This window comes from Xenopus laevis, chromosome 8S, assembly GCF_017654675.1.
Source record: "Xenopus laevis strain J_2021 chromosome 8S, Xenopus_laevis_v10.1, whole genome shotgun sequence".
Taxonomy (NCBI): domain Eukaryota; kingdom Metazoa; phylum Chordata; class Amphibia; order Anura; family Pipidae; genus Xenopus; species Xenopus laevis.
The window spans coordinates 36,127,758-36,140,518 of record NC_054386.1 but is presented as its reverse complement, the minus strand read 5'-3'; the positions used below and the strand labels follow the sequence as shown (position 1 = coordinate 36,140,518).

General features: G+C 41.1%; 1 protein-coding gene across 2 annotated transcripts in view; it reads right to left on the bottom strand.

Moving 5' to 3' along the window:
• pnck.S (pregnancy up-regulated nonubiquitous CaM kinase S homeolog) overlaps positions 1-12,761 on the bottom strand; it is a 65,429-nt gene that overhangs the window by 29,436 nt on the left and 23,232 nt on the right. For both annotated transcript variants that reach the window (XM_041574803.1, XM_041574802.1), the window contains exon 4: positions 3,073-3,147. In XM_041574803.1, the coding sequence (XP_041430737.1) occupies positions 3,073-3,147 (75 nt within the window). The remainder of the gene's footprint in view (positions 1-3,072; positions 3,148-12,761) is intronic.

The following is a 12,761-nucleotide window of genomic DNA, read 5'->3' as shown; positions in this document are numbered from 1 at the left end:
TAAGGCACTAGGCCAAAGGCCATGGTGACTTTTAATATCCTTAGATTTTACAGGGGGCACTTTATTGTAATACACACGTTTAGGTGGGACATGTGATTACTAAGCACCGATTATAACCAATGACATCGCCACTTACAAGGATTTAATTTACAGGGTATTTATGGCTCTTGTGTATTATATATAGAGGGTAGTGTACCCCATACTGCAATCTATAAAGATATTATAAGTCACAGAGGAGTTACTTGACTATATAAAAGCATGAGCCTGCAGGAAACTTTTAATATCCTTATAAATTAGCACAGGGGATACAATATTCAATACAATCTACAGTTAAATGTATATAGCTGTAGTTTTGGTGATTGATCCAATGTCCTATGCATATGTCCTTTGTTGTAATGCCATAACAAGATACCAGGGGGTATGGCCTAAAAGTCCATAGATGTGGTGCAACCAGCAGATAAAAGACTGTAAATGGTGCACTGCATAACCTTAGGATATTTTATACTGTGTACAAAAATAATACCATACAACTATTCTAGCATGGGTATCCTCCTCCTCCGCAGGAGGATAAGATGGCTCTACATCAGGGAGCCCCAACCATTTTTACTCGTGAGCAACATTCAGATGTAAAAAAAAAAGCTGGGTTACAACACAGGCATTAAAATGTTCCTGGGGGTCCCAAATGAGGGCTCTGACTGGCTATTTGGTAGCCCCTAAGTTAACTCTGAGCATACAGGAGGCTCTGTTTGGTATGAAAACTGGCTTTTATGCAAACAAAACTTGCCTCCAAGCCTGGAGTTATAAAAAAAAAAACCACTGTTTTGAGGTCACTGGGAGCAAAATCCAATGGGTGAGCAATACTCACTGCTCGTGAGCCACTGGTCGGGGACAGGATTGCCACCTTTTCTGGAAAAAAAATTACCGGCCTTCCTATATATTCGTCGTATATATTGTCGTCCAACGACAAATTGCCTCTTCTACAGGCGACTAATCTCCCCGCAATGCCTTCCCACCGGCTAGAATCTAAATCGCAGGCCAGATGGTACGTGGAGTGCTTAGTTTTCCGAAGTTTCCTATACTATACACTATACTTTCCCATAAATCTGGCAGCAATGTTTGATCTCTTCTCCTAGTAACTGCCTTTCCCCCCAAGATAAGGCTTTCTCTTTTGTCCATTCCTTTGAAACTATTTACCATATAAATTGTTTGTTTTGCCTCTCCAATGCTACAAACCCTTACTGTCATGCTTTGGTCTTTCCTGTGTTTAACATGAAGACAATGAATAAATAAGTTTGATTTATTGCTTGTCATTTGTAAGATTCTAAACTTAACACCAGATTTCTTTAAAATTTAAGTGTATTAAAGTAATTAAAATATAATATACTGCTGCCCTGCAATGGTAAAACTGGTGTGCTTGCTTCATAAAGACTACTGTAGTGTATAGAAACAAGCTCCTGTGTGCAGCCATTCAAGCTGGAAAAAAAGAGAAATGAATAGGATACACAGCAGATAACAGATAACAGATAAAACACCACTGTATTCTACAGATCTTATCTGTTATCTGCTATGTGACCTGTGCCTTTTCTCTAGCTTGAAGGGCTGCCGCCGTGGTTACACAGCAGTTTATTGATATAAAGTATAGTAGAGTTTCTGAAGCAAACACAGAACTTTTACTTGTGCAAGGTAACACAACATTATATTTTAATTACTTTGATACACTTTCATTTTTTGATGTTACTGTTCCTTTAATATAGCTTAAAAAAACTCATGTTGACTAGTATGACACGTTGAAGACAAGTGTGACTGCACTATTAGCACTAGTAAGAGCAAATTAGCACTTGTGATGAGTAAATCACAAGTTAACCTGGCTTGACATTAGGGATGCACCAAATCCAGGATTTGGTCAGGATTCAACCAGGATTCGGCCGAATCCTTCTGCCAGGCCGAACCGAATCCTAATTTGCATATATAATTAGGGGCGGGGAGGGTAATTAGATTTTTCTCACAAAACAAGATAGTAAAAAAAATTTCCCTTTCCCACCCCTAATTTGCATATGCAAATTAGTGTTCGGTATTCGGCAGAATCATTCGTGAAGGATGCAAGGGTTCGGCCAAATCCAAAATAGTGGATTTGGTGCATCCCTACTTGACATGTACCGATAAATACAGCATCGGTCTGGGGACCAAGGGCTCATCGGGGTTGATGCCTAAGGTCCCTCCCCAGCCTCCCGTGCACCTTGATTTTTCTTTTTGCCAACACCACTGGGGCCTGTTTGGGAGGTCATAGAGCAAGTCTGTGTCAGCAGGGCCCACCAGGCTTTTTCCCAGTCTCCTGTCGACTCTGCACTTCTGTACCAAGTCAGCAGCTGATTGGCCCCTATATAGGGCACTTGTGAAAGTTAGAAATAGTCCAGCTATTGACAGGTGTGAAAATTCCATCAGGTGAAGATTGCTTCAGCGAACTGACTCATTCCTTGTTAAAGGGGTCCCTGTCGGCCCACAATTTGATCTGTTCATTGCGTGGGGAGGAGTGACAACCCACACTCTGGTCCATATTGGGGAAACATTTGCTCATTTGAAAAGTATGGCCATCTTAAATTATTCCCATTGACTTTTATCTATCAAGCAGTGTCAGTCCAGGTACATCTCTTATACAGGCAGCTTGTATAACATTGCATACGACCTAACGGACATGGAAGCTGACCAAGACTTTGTGTTGCATGGTGGAGCAGAGATTAAAACGAGTTTAAGAAGGGACACCTGAGTGCAACAAATAGGGCTTGTGCCAAACACAATTTTTGGCTATTGTTTTAATCATGAAAAATAATCTGCTTAAAGACACACTGACATTATCGTACGAAAGATCTTTTGTACGATAATTGTTGCGAGTGTAGTGGGAGACAAGTTATCGCCTATTACCATAAATCTATTATAATTATATGCTAATGTGTATAAGTATTGCCTGTAAGTAAGCACAGTTCTGTTTATGTATATATGCATCACGTCTCAGACTGATTAATATGGGTATCAATAGAAAGGATACATATCCATTGATTTAATCCATATACTTACAGTTCCATGGCTAAGTACAGATGTGTGGGGCTCTCGTAGATATCCTCCAGAGATACTATGTTTTTGTGAGTAATCCTGCAAAACAAATTCCATTTTATCACATTTGCCCGTGAGGTAGCTAAACAAGAAGGCTGCATAAATAATGAGTTTCCTAAAATTCACATATAAAGCTTAATGTAGTACAGGCATGGGAACCGTTACCTGGAAACCTGTTATCCAGAAAGCTCCAAATTACTAAAAGGCCTTCCCCCATAGACGCCATTGTAATCAAATAAATGAAAGTTTAAAAATGGTTTCCTTTTTCTCTGTAATAATAAAACAGTACCTTGTACTTGATCCAAACTAAGATATACAGTAATTAATCCTTATTGGAAGCAAAACCAGCCTATTTGGTTTATTTCATGCTTACTCGAATTTCTACTAGACCCAAACTATGGAAAGACCCCTTATCCCCAGGTGGTGAGCATTCTGGATAACAGGTCCCATACCTGTACAGGTATGGGATCCATTATCCTGAAACCATTTATCCAAAAAGCTCAGAATTATGGAAATGCCATCTCCCATAGACTCTGTTTAATTCAAATAATATAGATTTAAAAGTATTTCCCTTTTCTCTGTAATAATAAAACAGTAGCTTGTACTTGATCCAAACTAATATATTATTAATCCTTATTGGAAGCAAAACCAGCCTATTGGGTTTATTTAATGTGTACATGATTTTCTAGTAGACTTAAGGTATGAAGATCCAAATTAATGAAAGATCCTTCATCCAGTAAGCCCTGGGTCACGAGAATTCTGGATAACAGGTCCCATACCTGCAGTAGTAATAATAGTAACAATGCTTGTTACTGTATAACCTGTACACAAACTTTATCACACATGTCTACTGAAAGCTGTTGCTGTGCACAAATTCCAAGTGGCATAAGCAACACCAAAGGACTTACTATCTTTTTTACTATTGATTTAGAGGCAAGTGAAAGACACACTATCTGATGTCACTACAGGGGTAGTGAGGCAGCACAAGTATATATCACATAAATTAAATGTGACAGTGGGACTTGAGCCGGGAAGTATGTCATAGAGACCATGGAGGGGAAGTAACGGCACAGCAGGGAGGGTCCAGGGCCCGTGACTATGTTACCCACCTGGCCAGTATTTTACCGGCCTGGTCAGTAAAAATGCTGCTTGGTGACAATGTTATTAATAGGGAAAAAGCATAAAAATATAGGATGGTCAGTATTTTTTTCCAGAAAAGGTAGCAACCCTACCTGTGACCCACCTGCAACCTACTCAAATAGCGAACCTGCCCATCCCACGGGAGTTGCAGGTTTTTGCCTGGCATATGTACCACTACTTCGGAATGCCCACTTACCAGTGCCTTTGAATATAGTGCTTCTGAATGCATGAAACCCTATATTTAGAGCAAGGGGCAGCTTTTCTGTTTTATTTTAGGAGTGCAAAGAGCTGCATCTTAAGGCAGTGCCAGGTCAAGTCGGCTAGGCACCCTAGGCAACACGGCTGACCATACCGTCCCCTCCTCATATGTGTGTGTGCACTAACAAGAATACAGATGAGTGCAAATGCTGAAGATGCAGGCATGCTCAATCGCAGAAGAGTACACACACCCAGGATTTGCTGCCACAGGTGGGGGTCACAAGGGTCCCAACTAGAGGAAGGCGGCACAAGAGGTACTGTGACTGGCGCCCCTTCACCTATGCACCCCAGGTACATGTTTCTTCTGCCTACCTCTAGTTCCAACCCTGTCCTAAGGTGCAACCTGCAAGGCAAAGTGCAATTTTCCTCCTTCTTTTCACTTTGCACCTTTTAACGTCTTAAAAAGTGGGCCATAGTTCTGTTCTCTACGGCAATACAGACAATTATAAAAGCGATCTTCAATCCTGGTCTTTGTAAACGTACCCACATAATTACACAGTGGGCGTGTGGGAGAAAGGTGGACACTGCTTTGAATAATTTTAGCTTTCCTAGGAGACCAAGACAAGAGATGTTCTGAGGTTGCCATAGCAATAGTAGAAGTTTTCCTTTTGGCTTTAACTATAAAGAAGCAAAAGAAACATCAAAAACATATTTTCGTAAGTGCTTAAAATTGTGTAAATTTCAACTCGTCTTTGTAGTATAAAGAACAAGCTTGTAGTGGGAGAGATGTAGTTTTGCTGCATTAATAGAACCCCTTGAGCTTGCACAAGAGCACTGTTGATTAGCCATCTATGAATTAGCAATTTTGTTCATGGATCAGCACACACACTATTTATATGCAGTTTGTTTAAATTTATTTCAAATACACCACTATATCAACATTTCGGGGGGATTTAACCTTCCTTCATCAGGGAGGTTAGATGAAGATCAGATCAGATGAAGGGACGTTAAATCCCTCCGAAAACGTTGATACAGTGGTATATTTGAAATACATTTAAACAAACTGCATATAAATAGTGTGTGTGCGGATCCATGAACAAAATTGCTTTTGCTATGGGACCTTGCCGGGTCGGCGGATGACCAGCACCACCATTGCAGTGAGGTAAACAGTGGGAGTGCGGTGGATTAATCAAATCTTTGAACCATCTATGAAATAGCCATCTAAATCCTATTGGAGGATTTGAAGACCTGCTGAGCCACCAAAAGTACTAGTTTGCCATGGGCCTGGTGAACCTTCCACCCTTTTTCTCGCCATTTCCATTCAGCTCTCACAAAACATGCTGGACAATATCCTAAGTACAAACTGGAAGTGCCATGTTGGCTGATCAAAAAGATTCCCCTCCTGCTACCCTCAATGTGCTTGGGCTACTCTCCCACTGGGGTATTGGTAGAGCTGGGTAGAAAGAGCAACAGAAGTAAAAGTGGAAGGAGGAAAGGCACAAGAAAGAATGCAAGAGGAGAAATAGAGTTAGCAATAGAGATGTCGCGAACTGTTCGCCGGCGAACTTGTTCGCGCGAACATCGGGTGTTCGCGCTCGCCGGAAGTTCGCGAACGTCGCGCGACGTTCGCCATTTTGGGTTCGCCATTGTTGGCGCTTTTTTTTGCCCTCTCACCCCAGACCAGCAGGTACATGGCAGCCAATCAGGAAGCTCTCCCCTGGACCACTCCCCTTCCCTATAAAAACCGAAGCCCTGCAGCGTTTTTTCACTCTGCCTGTGTGTGCTGAAGAGATAGTGTAGGGAGAGAGCTGCTGCCTGTTAGTGATTTCAGGGACAGTTGAAAGTTTGCTGGCTAGTAATCGTTTTGATACTGCTCTGTTATTGGAGGGACAGAAGTCTGCAGGGGTTTGAGGGACATTTAAGCTTAGGTAGCTTTGCTGGCTAGTAATCTACCTTCTACTGCAGTGCTCTGTATGTAGCTGCAGTGGGCAGCTGTCCTGCTTCTGATCTCATCTGCTGACTGCTGCAATAACAGTAGTCCTTGTAAGGACTGCTTTTATTTATTTTTTTGTTGTTTTACTACTACTACTACTACTACTATAAGAGCCCAGTGCTATTAGTCTAGCAGTGTTGGGGAGTGGGACTGGTGTGCTAATCTGCTGCTCCTAGTAGTTCAGCAGCACCAACTTTAATTTTTTTTTTTTAATATTCATTTTTTTTTTTTTTTACTTTTTTTTATTTTACTACCGCTGTAGTAGTGTATAAGTTGACCTTTTAGGCATTATTTGCCCTGTAGGCATTATTTGCACACTGTTTTCTTCAACCCGCCATCTAGCTGTGTGACCTTGTTCACATTCTGTCTAAATATCCATAATATTACCGTCTCCAGAAAAAACACCGGAGTGACTTTTTTCAAGCAGCCATAATATATTTTACGTAATCCGTATCCACCGCTGTTGTAGTGTATACGTTGACCTTGTAGGCATTGTTTGCCCAGTTTTTTTGGCCGCAGCCACTGAAGCACAGAGGCCAGAAAAAATATGCCATATAAATGCTGAAAATAGTAATTTTTTGCCATACGTTGACTCAACGTATATGGCAAAAAATGACTATTTTCAGCATTTATATGGCATATTTTTCTGGCAACTGTGCTTCAGTGGCTGCGACCAAAAAAATGCATATTTTCTGCATTTATATGGCATAATTTTTCTGGCCTCTGTGCTTCAGTGGCTGCAACCAAAAAAATTTATATTTTCAGCATTTATATGGCATAATTTTTCTGGCAACTGTGCTTCAGTGGCTGCGGCCAAAAAAACTGGGCAAACAATGCCTACAAGGTCAACGACGTTGACCTTGTAGGCATTGTTTGCCCAGTTTTTTTGGCCGCAGCCACTGAAGCACAGAGGCCAGAAAAAATATGCCATATAAATGCTGAAAATAGTCATTTTTTGCCATACGTTGACTCAACGTATATGGCAAAAAATGACTATTTTCAGCATTTATATGGCATATTTTTTCTGGCAACTGTGCTTCAGTGGCTGCAACCAAAAAAACTGGGCAAACAATGTCTACAAGGTCAACGTATGGCGAAAAATGACTATTTTCAGCATTTATATGGCATATTTTTTCTGGCAACTGTGCTTCAGTGGCTGCAACCAAAAAAACTGGGCAAACAATGTCTACAAGGTCAACGTATGGCGAAAAATGACTATTTTCAGCATTTATATGGCATATTTTTTCTGGCAACTGTGCTTCAGTGGCTGCGTCCAAAAAAACTGGGCAAACAATGCCTACAAGGTCAACGTATGGCAGTTGTTTAAAGAGAACAGTAGATTACTAGCCAGCAAAGCTACCTAAGCTAAAATGTCCCTCAAATCCCTGCAGACTTCTGTCCCTCCAATACAGAGCAGTATCAAGCAGATTACTAGCCAGCAAACTTACTATCATCTGTCCCTGAAATCACTAACAGCTCTCCCCCTACACTATCTCTTCCAAGCACACACAGGCAGATTTTTCAGATACATTTTTGCCCTTGATCCCCCTCTGGCATGCCACTGTCCAGGTCGTTGCACCCTTTAAACAACTTTAAAATCATTTTTCTGGCCAGAAATTTTTTTTTTAGATGTTAAAGTTCGCCTTCCCATTGAAGTCTATGGGGTTCGCGAACCGTTCGCGAACCGCTCGCGTTTTTGCGCAAGTTCGCGAATATGTTCGCGAACTTTTTTTCCGACGTTCGCTACATCCCTAGTTAGCAAGAGAGAGAGTAAAGAGAGAGTGGTAGAAGAGTTGAGGAGGTATTTGACATACAGAGAAGGAGATAGGAAGTGGAAAAGGAAAAGGAGAGAGGGACTTTAAATGCATAAATAAAAAGAAAGGCATAGCAAGTAAAAAACAAAAAGGAGAGGGACATTAAATACAGGACTGACAGGAGAATATGGGAGAAAGAGTAAGATAAGTGTAAATGTTATGACTTTGAGAAAGAGAGAAAGAAACTGTAATATAAATTTGGCCAGCCATAAACAGGCTGCTAAAAGCTGCTGAGTAGCTAATTGGCCTGTGTATCTGTATCTGTAGATTCTGACAAATGCCAGAGGGGCTGCTCAGGGCCACCATCAGGGGGGTACAGGGGACAGGGACTGTTGGCACAGGCAATTTTCCGTTCTAAGGGGGAGCCATGTGTGCTGCAGAAGAAGCTCTTTAAAAGAACAAAGAAAACCACTTCGGAAAAGAACGAAGAAGCCTCAGCGGAAAAGATTGAAGATGACCACTCGACAAGGAGGATGAAAATAATTTAATTTAAATGTTAGTTCCACTGAACACTAATGTTTTGTTTGTTATTAATCCCTGGCCACCAATTTTTTTAAAGACATGTGTGGGGGACCTGGGGTGCTCTGGCCACTAATCTTTTTTTTAACTTGTACGGGGGGGGGTCTGACCATCAGTGAAGAGGGCAGGGCCCAGAACATTTTGTCATGTCGATTTCTGATAGCAGCCCTGGGGCTCCTTTAAGAGGCCTTAGACCAGAGGTCTACAACATTTTTTTTACCTATGAGCAACATTCAGATTTAAAAAGAGTTTATTTGGCAATAAACCTGGTTTTTATGCAGCGATAACTTGCCTAGAATTAAAAAATAAGCACTTGCTTTGAGGCCACTGGGATCAACATCCAGGACCGCCATCAGAAATCACAGGGCCCCATACGACAAAATTTCCTGGGCCACCTGGGCTACGCCCACTGCAAGCACCACCTACAGGTCCGCCCCCCACCACACATTAAAAAAACAAAAAAAATATTGGTGGCTAGGGTTCCCACATGTTAATAAAAAATAAAAAGATATTGGTGGTCAGGGCCCCCCATAAAAAACATTTGTGGCCAGGCCCCCCCCCATTTAAAAATATTGGTGGCCAGGACCCCACATGAGGAAAAAAAATTGGTGGCCAAAATTGGTTGCCAGGCCCCCCCCCTGGCCCCCCTTACCCTCGGGGCCCCCTACACCTCTGTCCCCACCTGATGGCTGCCCTGTCAACATCTAAGGGGTTGGTGACCAGCATGTTGCTCACGAGCCACTGGTTGTGGATCACTGTCATAAACAGTTACTATTTATTGTGCTGGTGTGGGGGGGGGGCTGATTGGGCCTCTGTGTACTTAGAATGCAAGGGCCTATTTTGAATCTCATTCCAGACCTAGGGTCACCTGACAGTCTGCCCAAACAATATCTGAATGAAAATCAGCTATATATGTATGAGGCCGTTTAGAAAATCCCATAGCGCAAAGACAACATTGCCTTGTTAATGTGTTCCTCTACTGCCCAGTATGTGGGTGGCAAATTGGTCAAATTGGCCAAAAAAGATCTGCTCGTTTGGTGACCTCGCAACATCAAGACTGAGAGAATAGTGAAAGAAGGAGCAAACAAGGTAACTGGTAAGAAAGAAAGAAAGAAAGAGAGAGAGAGAGAGAGAGAGAGAGAGAGAGAAAGAAAGAAAGAAAGTAAAAAAGGCAAAGGCTACGTTTTTAGAGGATACAAGATAATAAACAACAAAGACTAAAGAAGAAAGGATGGCATAAAGGGGGTGGAGTATCAGTCGAAAAGAAGACAAATTGAGAAAGATAATCGCATGGATCAATGGAAAAAGTGAGTAGAGAAAGTGAAAAATATATAAATTGTTGCAATCAGACTGCATCCCCCAACCTAACTCTATTTCTATGATGCAATTATATTGTAAACTAGTAAATTAATGTATCGACTGTACTTCTCTACATGACACACAATTTGCTTGCTGTTGCAGTACCCGATGTTCCTGAATTCCCTTTTTTTGCTCCTACTAAAAAAGTGAATGTATCATAGGCAATCTTTCTGGCACATCAAGCAATTATTTCCAAGCATGGCTGCCTACAATCCCTAGACACCTTCCCTGCATCTCATCACAATGTTACCATAGCACAGCAAGCCAGCACTTTGCTTACGCAACCATGGGGGACAAATCATAAGCTGAGCCAATGGGCCAGATGGCTGGACCTCACTCCCCTACCCCTCTTGCTCACTGTGCAATTATGGTTTTACTGAGTGCCAAGTTTTGTGCGTTCAGACATTTATTTTAATAACCCCAACGAACTGCCCTGAACAAAGCCTTGCCCTCCTATGAACTCTGCTCTTCAAAACACACACAAAATGTAATTATGTATGTTTATCCCTGCCACTTATGTGCAGCTCTGCCTGTGCAAAATAAAGCTCTGCTGTGATACCACTCCCCAATCTATTATTACTGTAACCGAGGATAGATATTGATAGGAATCCACATGCTATTTTAAAGATGTCTTTTACGTTACTCACATTGCTGCACATCTTGGATTCATGCTTAAAGTGATACTGACTCTAAAAATTTTCTTTTCAAAATATTAATCTACATTAAAAGTTACCTATAGGTCATGCTGATCATTTTTCACTGATAGTTCTGCTTTTGTAAGTAATTGTCACTTGAATTTCCTAAACTTGACTGTTTTGCCAACCTGACTGTCCTGCACTCTACTACTGCTGCACAAATATGGCAGCCCCCTCATAGAGGAACAGGGTAGTAAGAAAGGTAATGTAAAGGCATCAGGCAAATACATTTATGGCAAAATTATAAATATAATTCAAAGACAATGTTATGATAGATAATAAAAAAAGGTTATTTTCTGATGTCAGTATCTCTTTAAGGAACACTTCTGGTAAAGTATGACTTGCTCTCATTAAGTACAGGTATGGAATCAATTATCCGGAAACCTGTTATTCAGAAAGCTTATAATTATGAAAAGGCTGTCTCCCACGTTTAAATTATTTTCTAAATTGCAGAATGATCCCTTATACCAGAAAACCTTCTGAACCTTCTTAATTCTGAATTAAGGTGGCATACACTGGCAGATTTGGGTCCATTAAGGTGGCCATAGACATTGAGATTTTCAAATGATGTTTTCGGCATCGTAGGACCAAGCTTATCTTGAAAAAATCTTTTCTTTTAAATGTATGATTTGTCCATCAACAAAAATGAACATTTCAAGATATAATGTCTAGTTGATGCTAGGAAATCTGTGAGTAGCTGCCTGCTTGGCCCTGCAAACAATTGGACAGTGGATAAATTTCACTGTGAATGATGAAAATCTTCTAACCGGACCAATTGATTTTCTGATGGATGTTGGAGAAAAATCGTTAGATGAACAATTGGTCCGTGCCCACTAACCTTATGATAATTTGTCAGATCTCTCTCCACAGGGAAAGCAAAATGTCTATGGTCATCTTATCGGCAGCTTATCTGCTCTGTATGGGGCCTTCCAACGGGTCTCCCCAACCGATTTCTGGCCAAAAATCAGGCAGATATCAATCAGTAGGTTTGACTTTCCTCTGCGATTGAGAACTGCACTAGCTAGTTGATGCGGTCCTCACCCTGTCAGCGCCTATTACCATTGTTATAATCCGATTGTTTGGCCCTAGGGCCGGACGATATTATTAGCCCGATATCGTCCCGCATTTGATGGGCATATCGGTGGATAGATCCGTTGTTTGGTGGCCTCACTTGACCACAATATTGTATGGCCACCTTAACAGATCCCACACCTATACCTTGCAGAATATGAGCAATGGGAGTTCACATGATCTTTCATTAGTCCAAAAAAAGTTTTTGGGTAGAGGTCCCCTTTAAGATATATGATTACTTACTTCTATTATATTACATAACTCAACCCTAAAAAGGAATACATTTAGAAATGCCTTATTAGAAAAGTTTGGCAGTCCTATAACAGTAATGATCCAGACCTTTTTAAGTTGTCACAGGTGCTCCCCATGTTGGATCTTGTAAGACCATATTTTGAGTGTAAGTGTGTGCTTGGGCAGTTGGCAGAAAGCTCAGTTTAGGGGTCGCACAAATCATCAAGCAGAAAATGAGTTTTGTCTGTTATATAAGCAGATTCTACAGCCCAGTCACTAGTGGAGATGTGGACAGTAGGCAGTCTTTGTGCCCTGCCCACAAATCCAGGCCTATATATTGTGAGTGGGTCCCTAAGCTCAGTAAGTACTGGGGGCATCTTCGGAGGCACAGATCTTCACAGGAAAAATAATGTGCAGCATTTGTACCCTACTTCTTTGTTAATCCTTACTTCTTTTTTAATTAGGTACTTGGCTTTTCTGTATAAGTTGAACTAAAGGTGACTAGGGTTGTCACTATTCTCAAAAGAAGAAAGGCTAAATACTGCCCTTTCTTTTACCTGATGTCTTCCTTCCTACATTACAATAATTAATACATTAGCATTAAAGGGTACGTTCACCTTTAAAGTTTCTTAA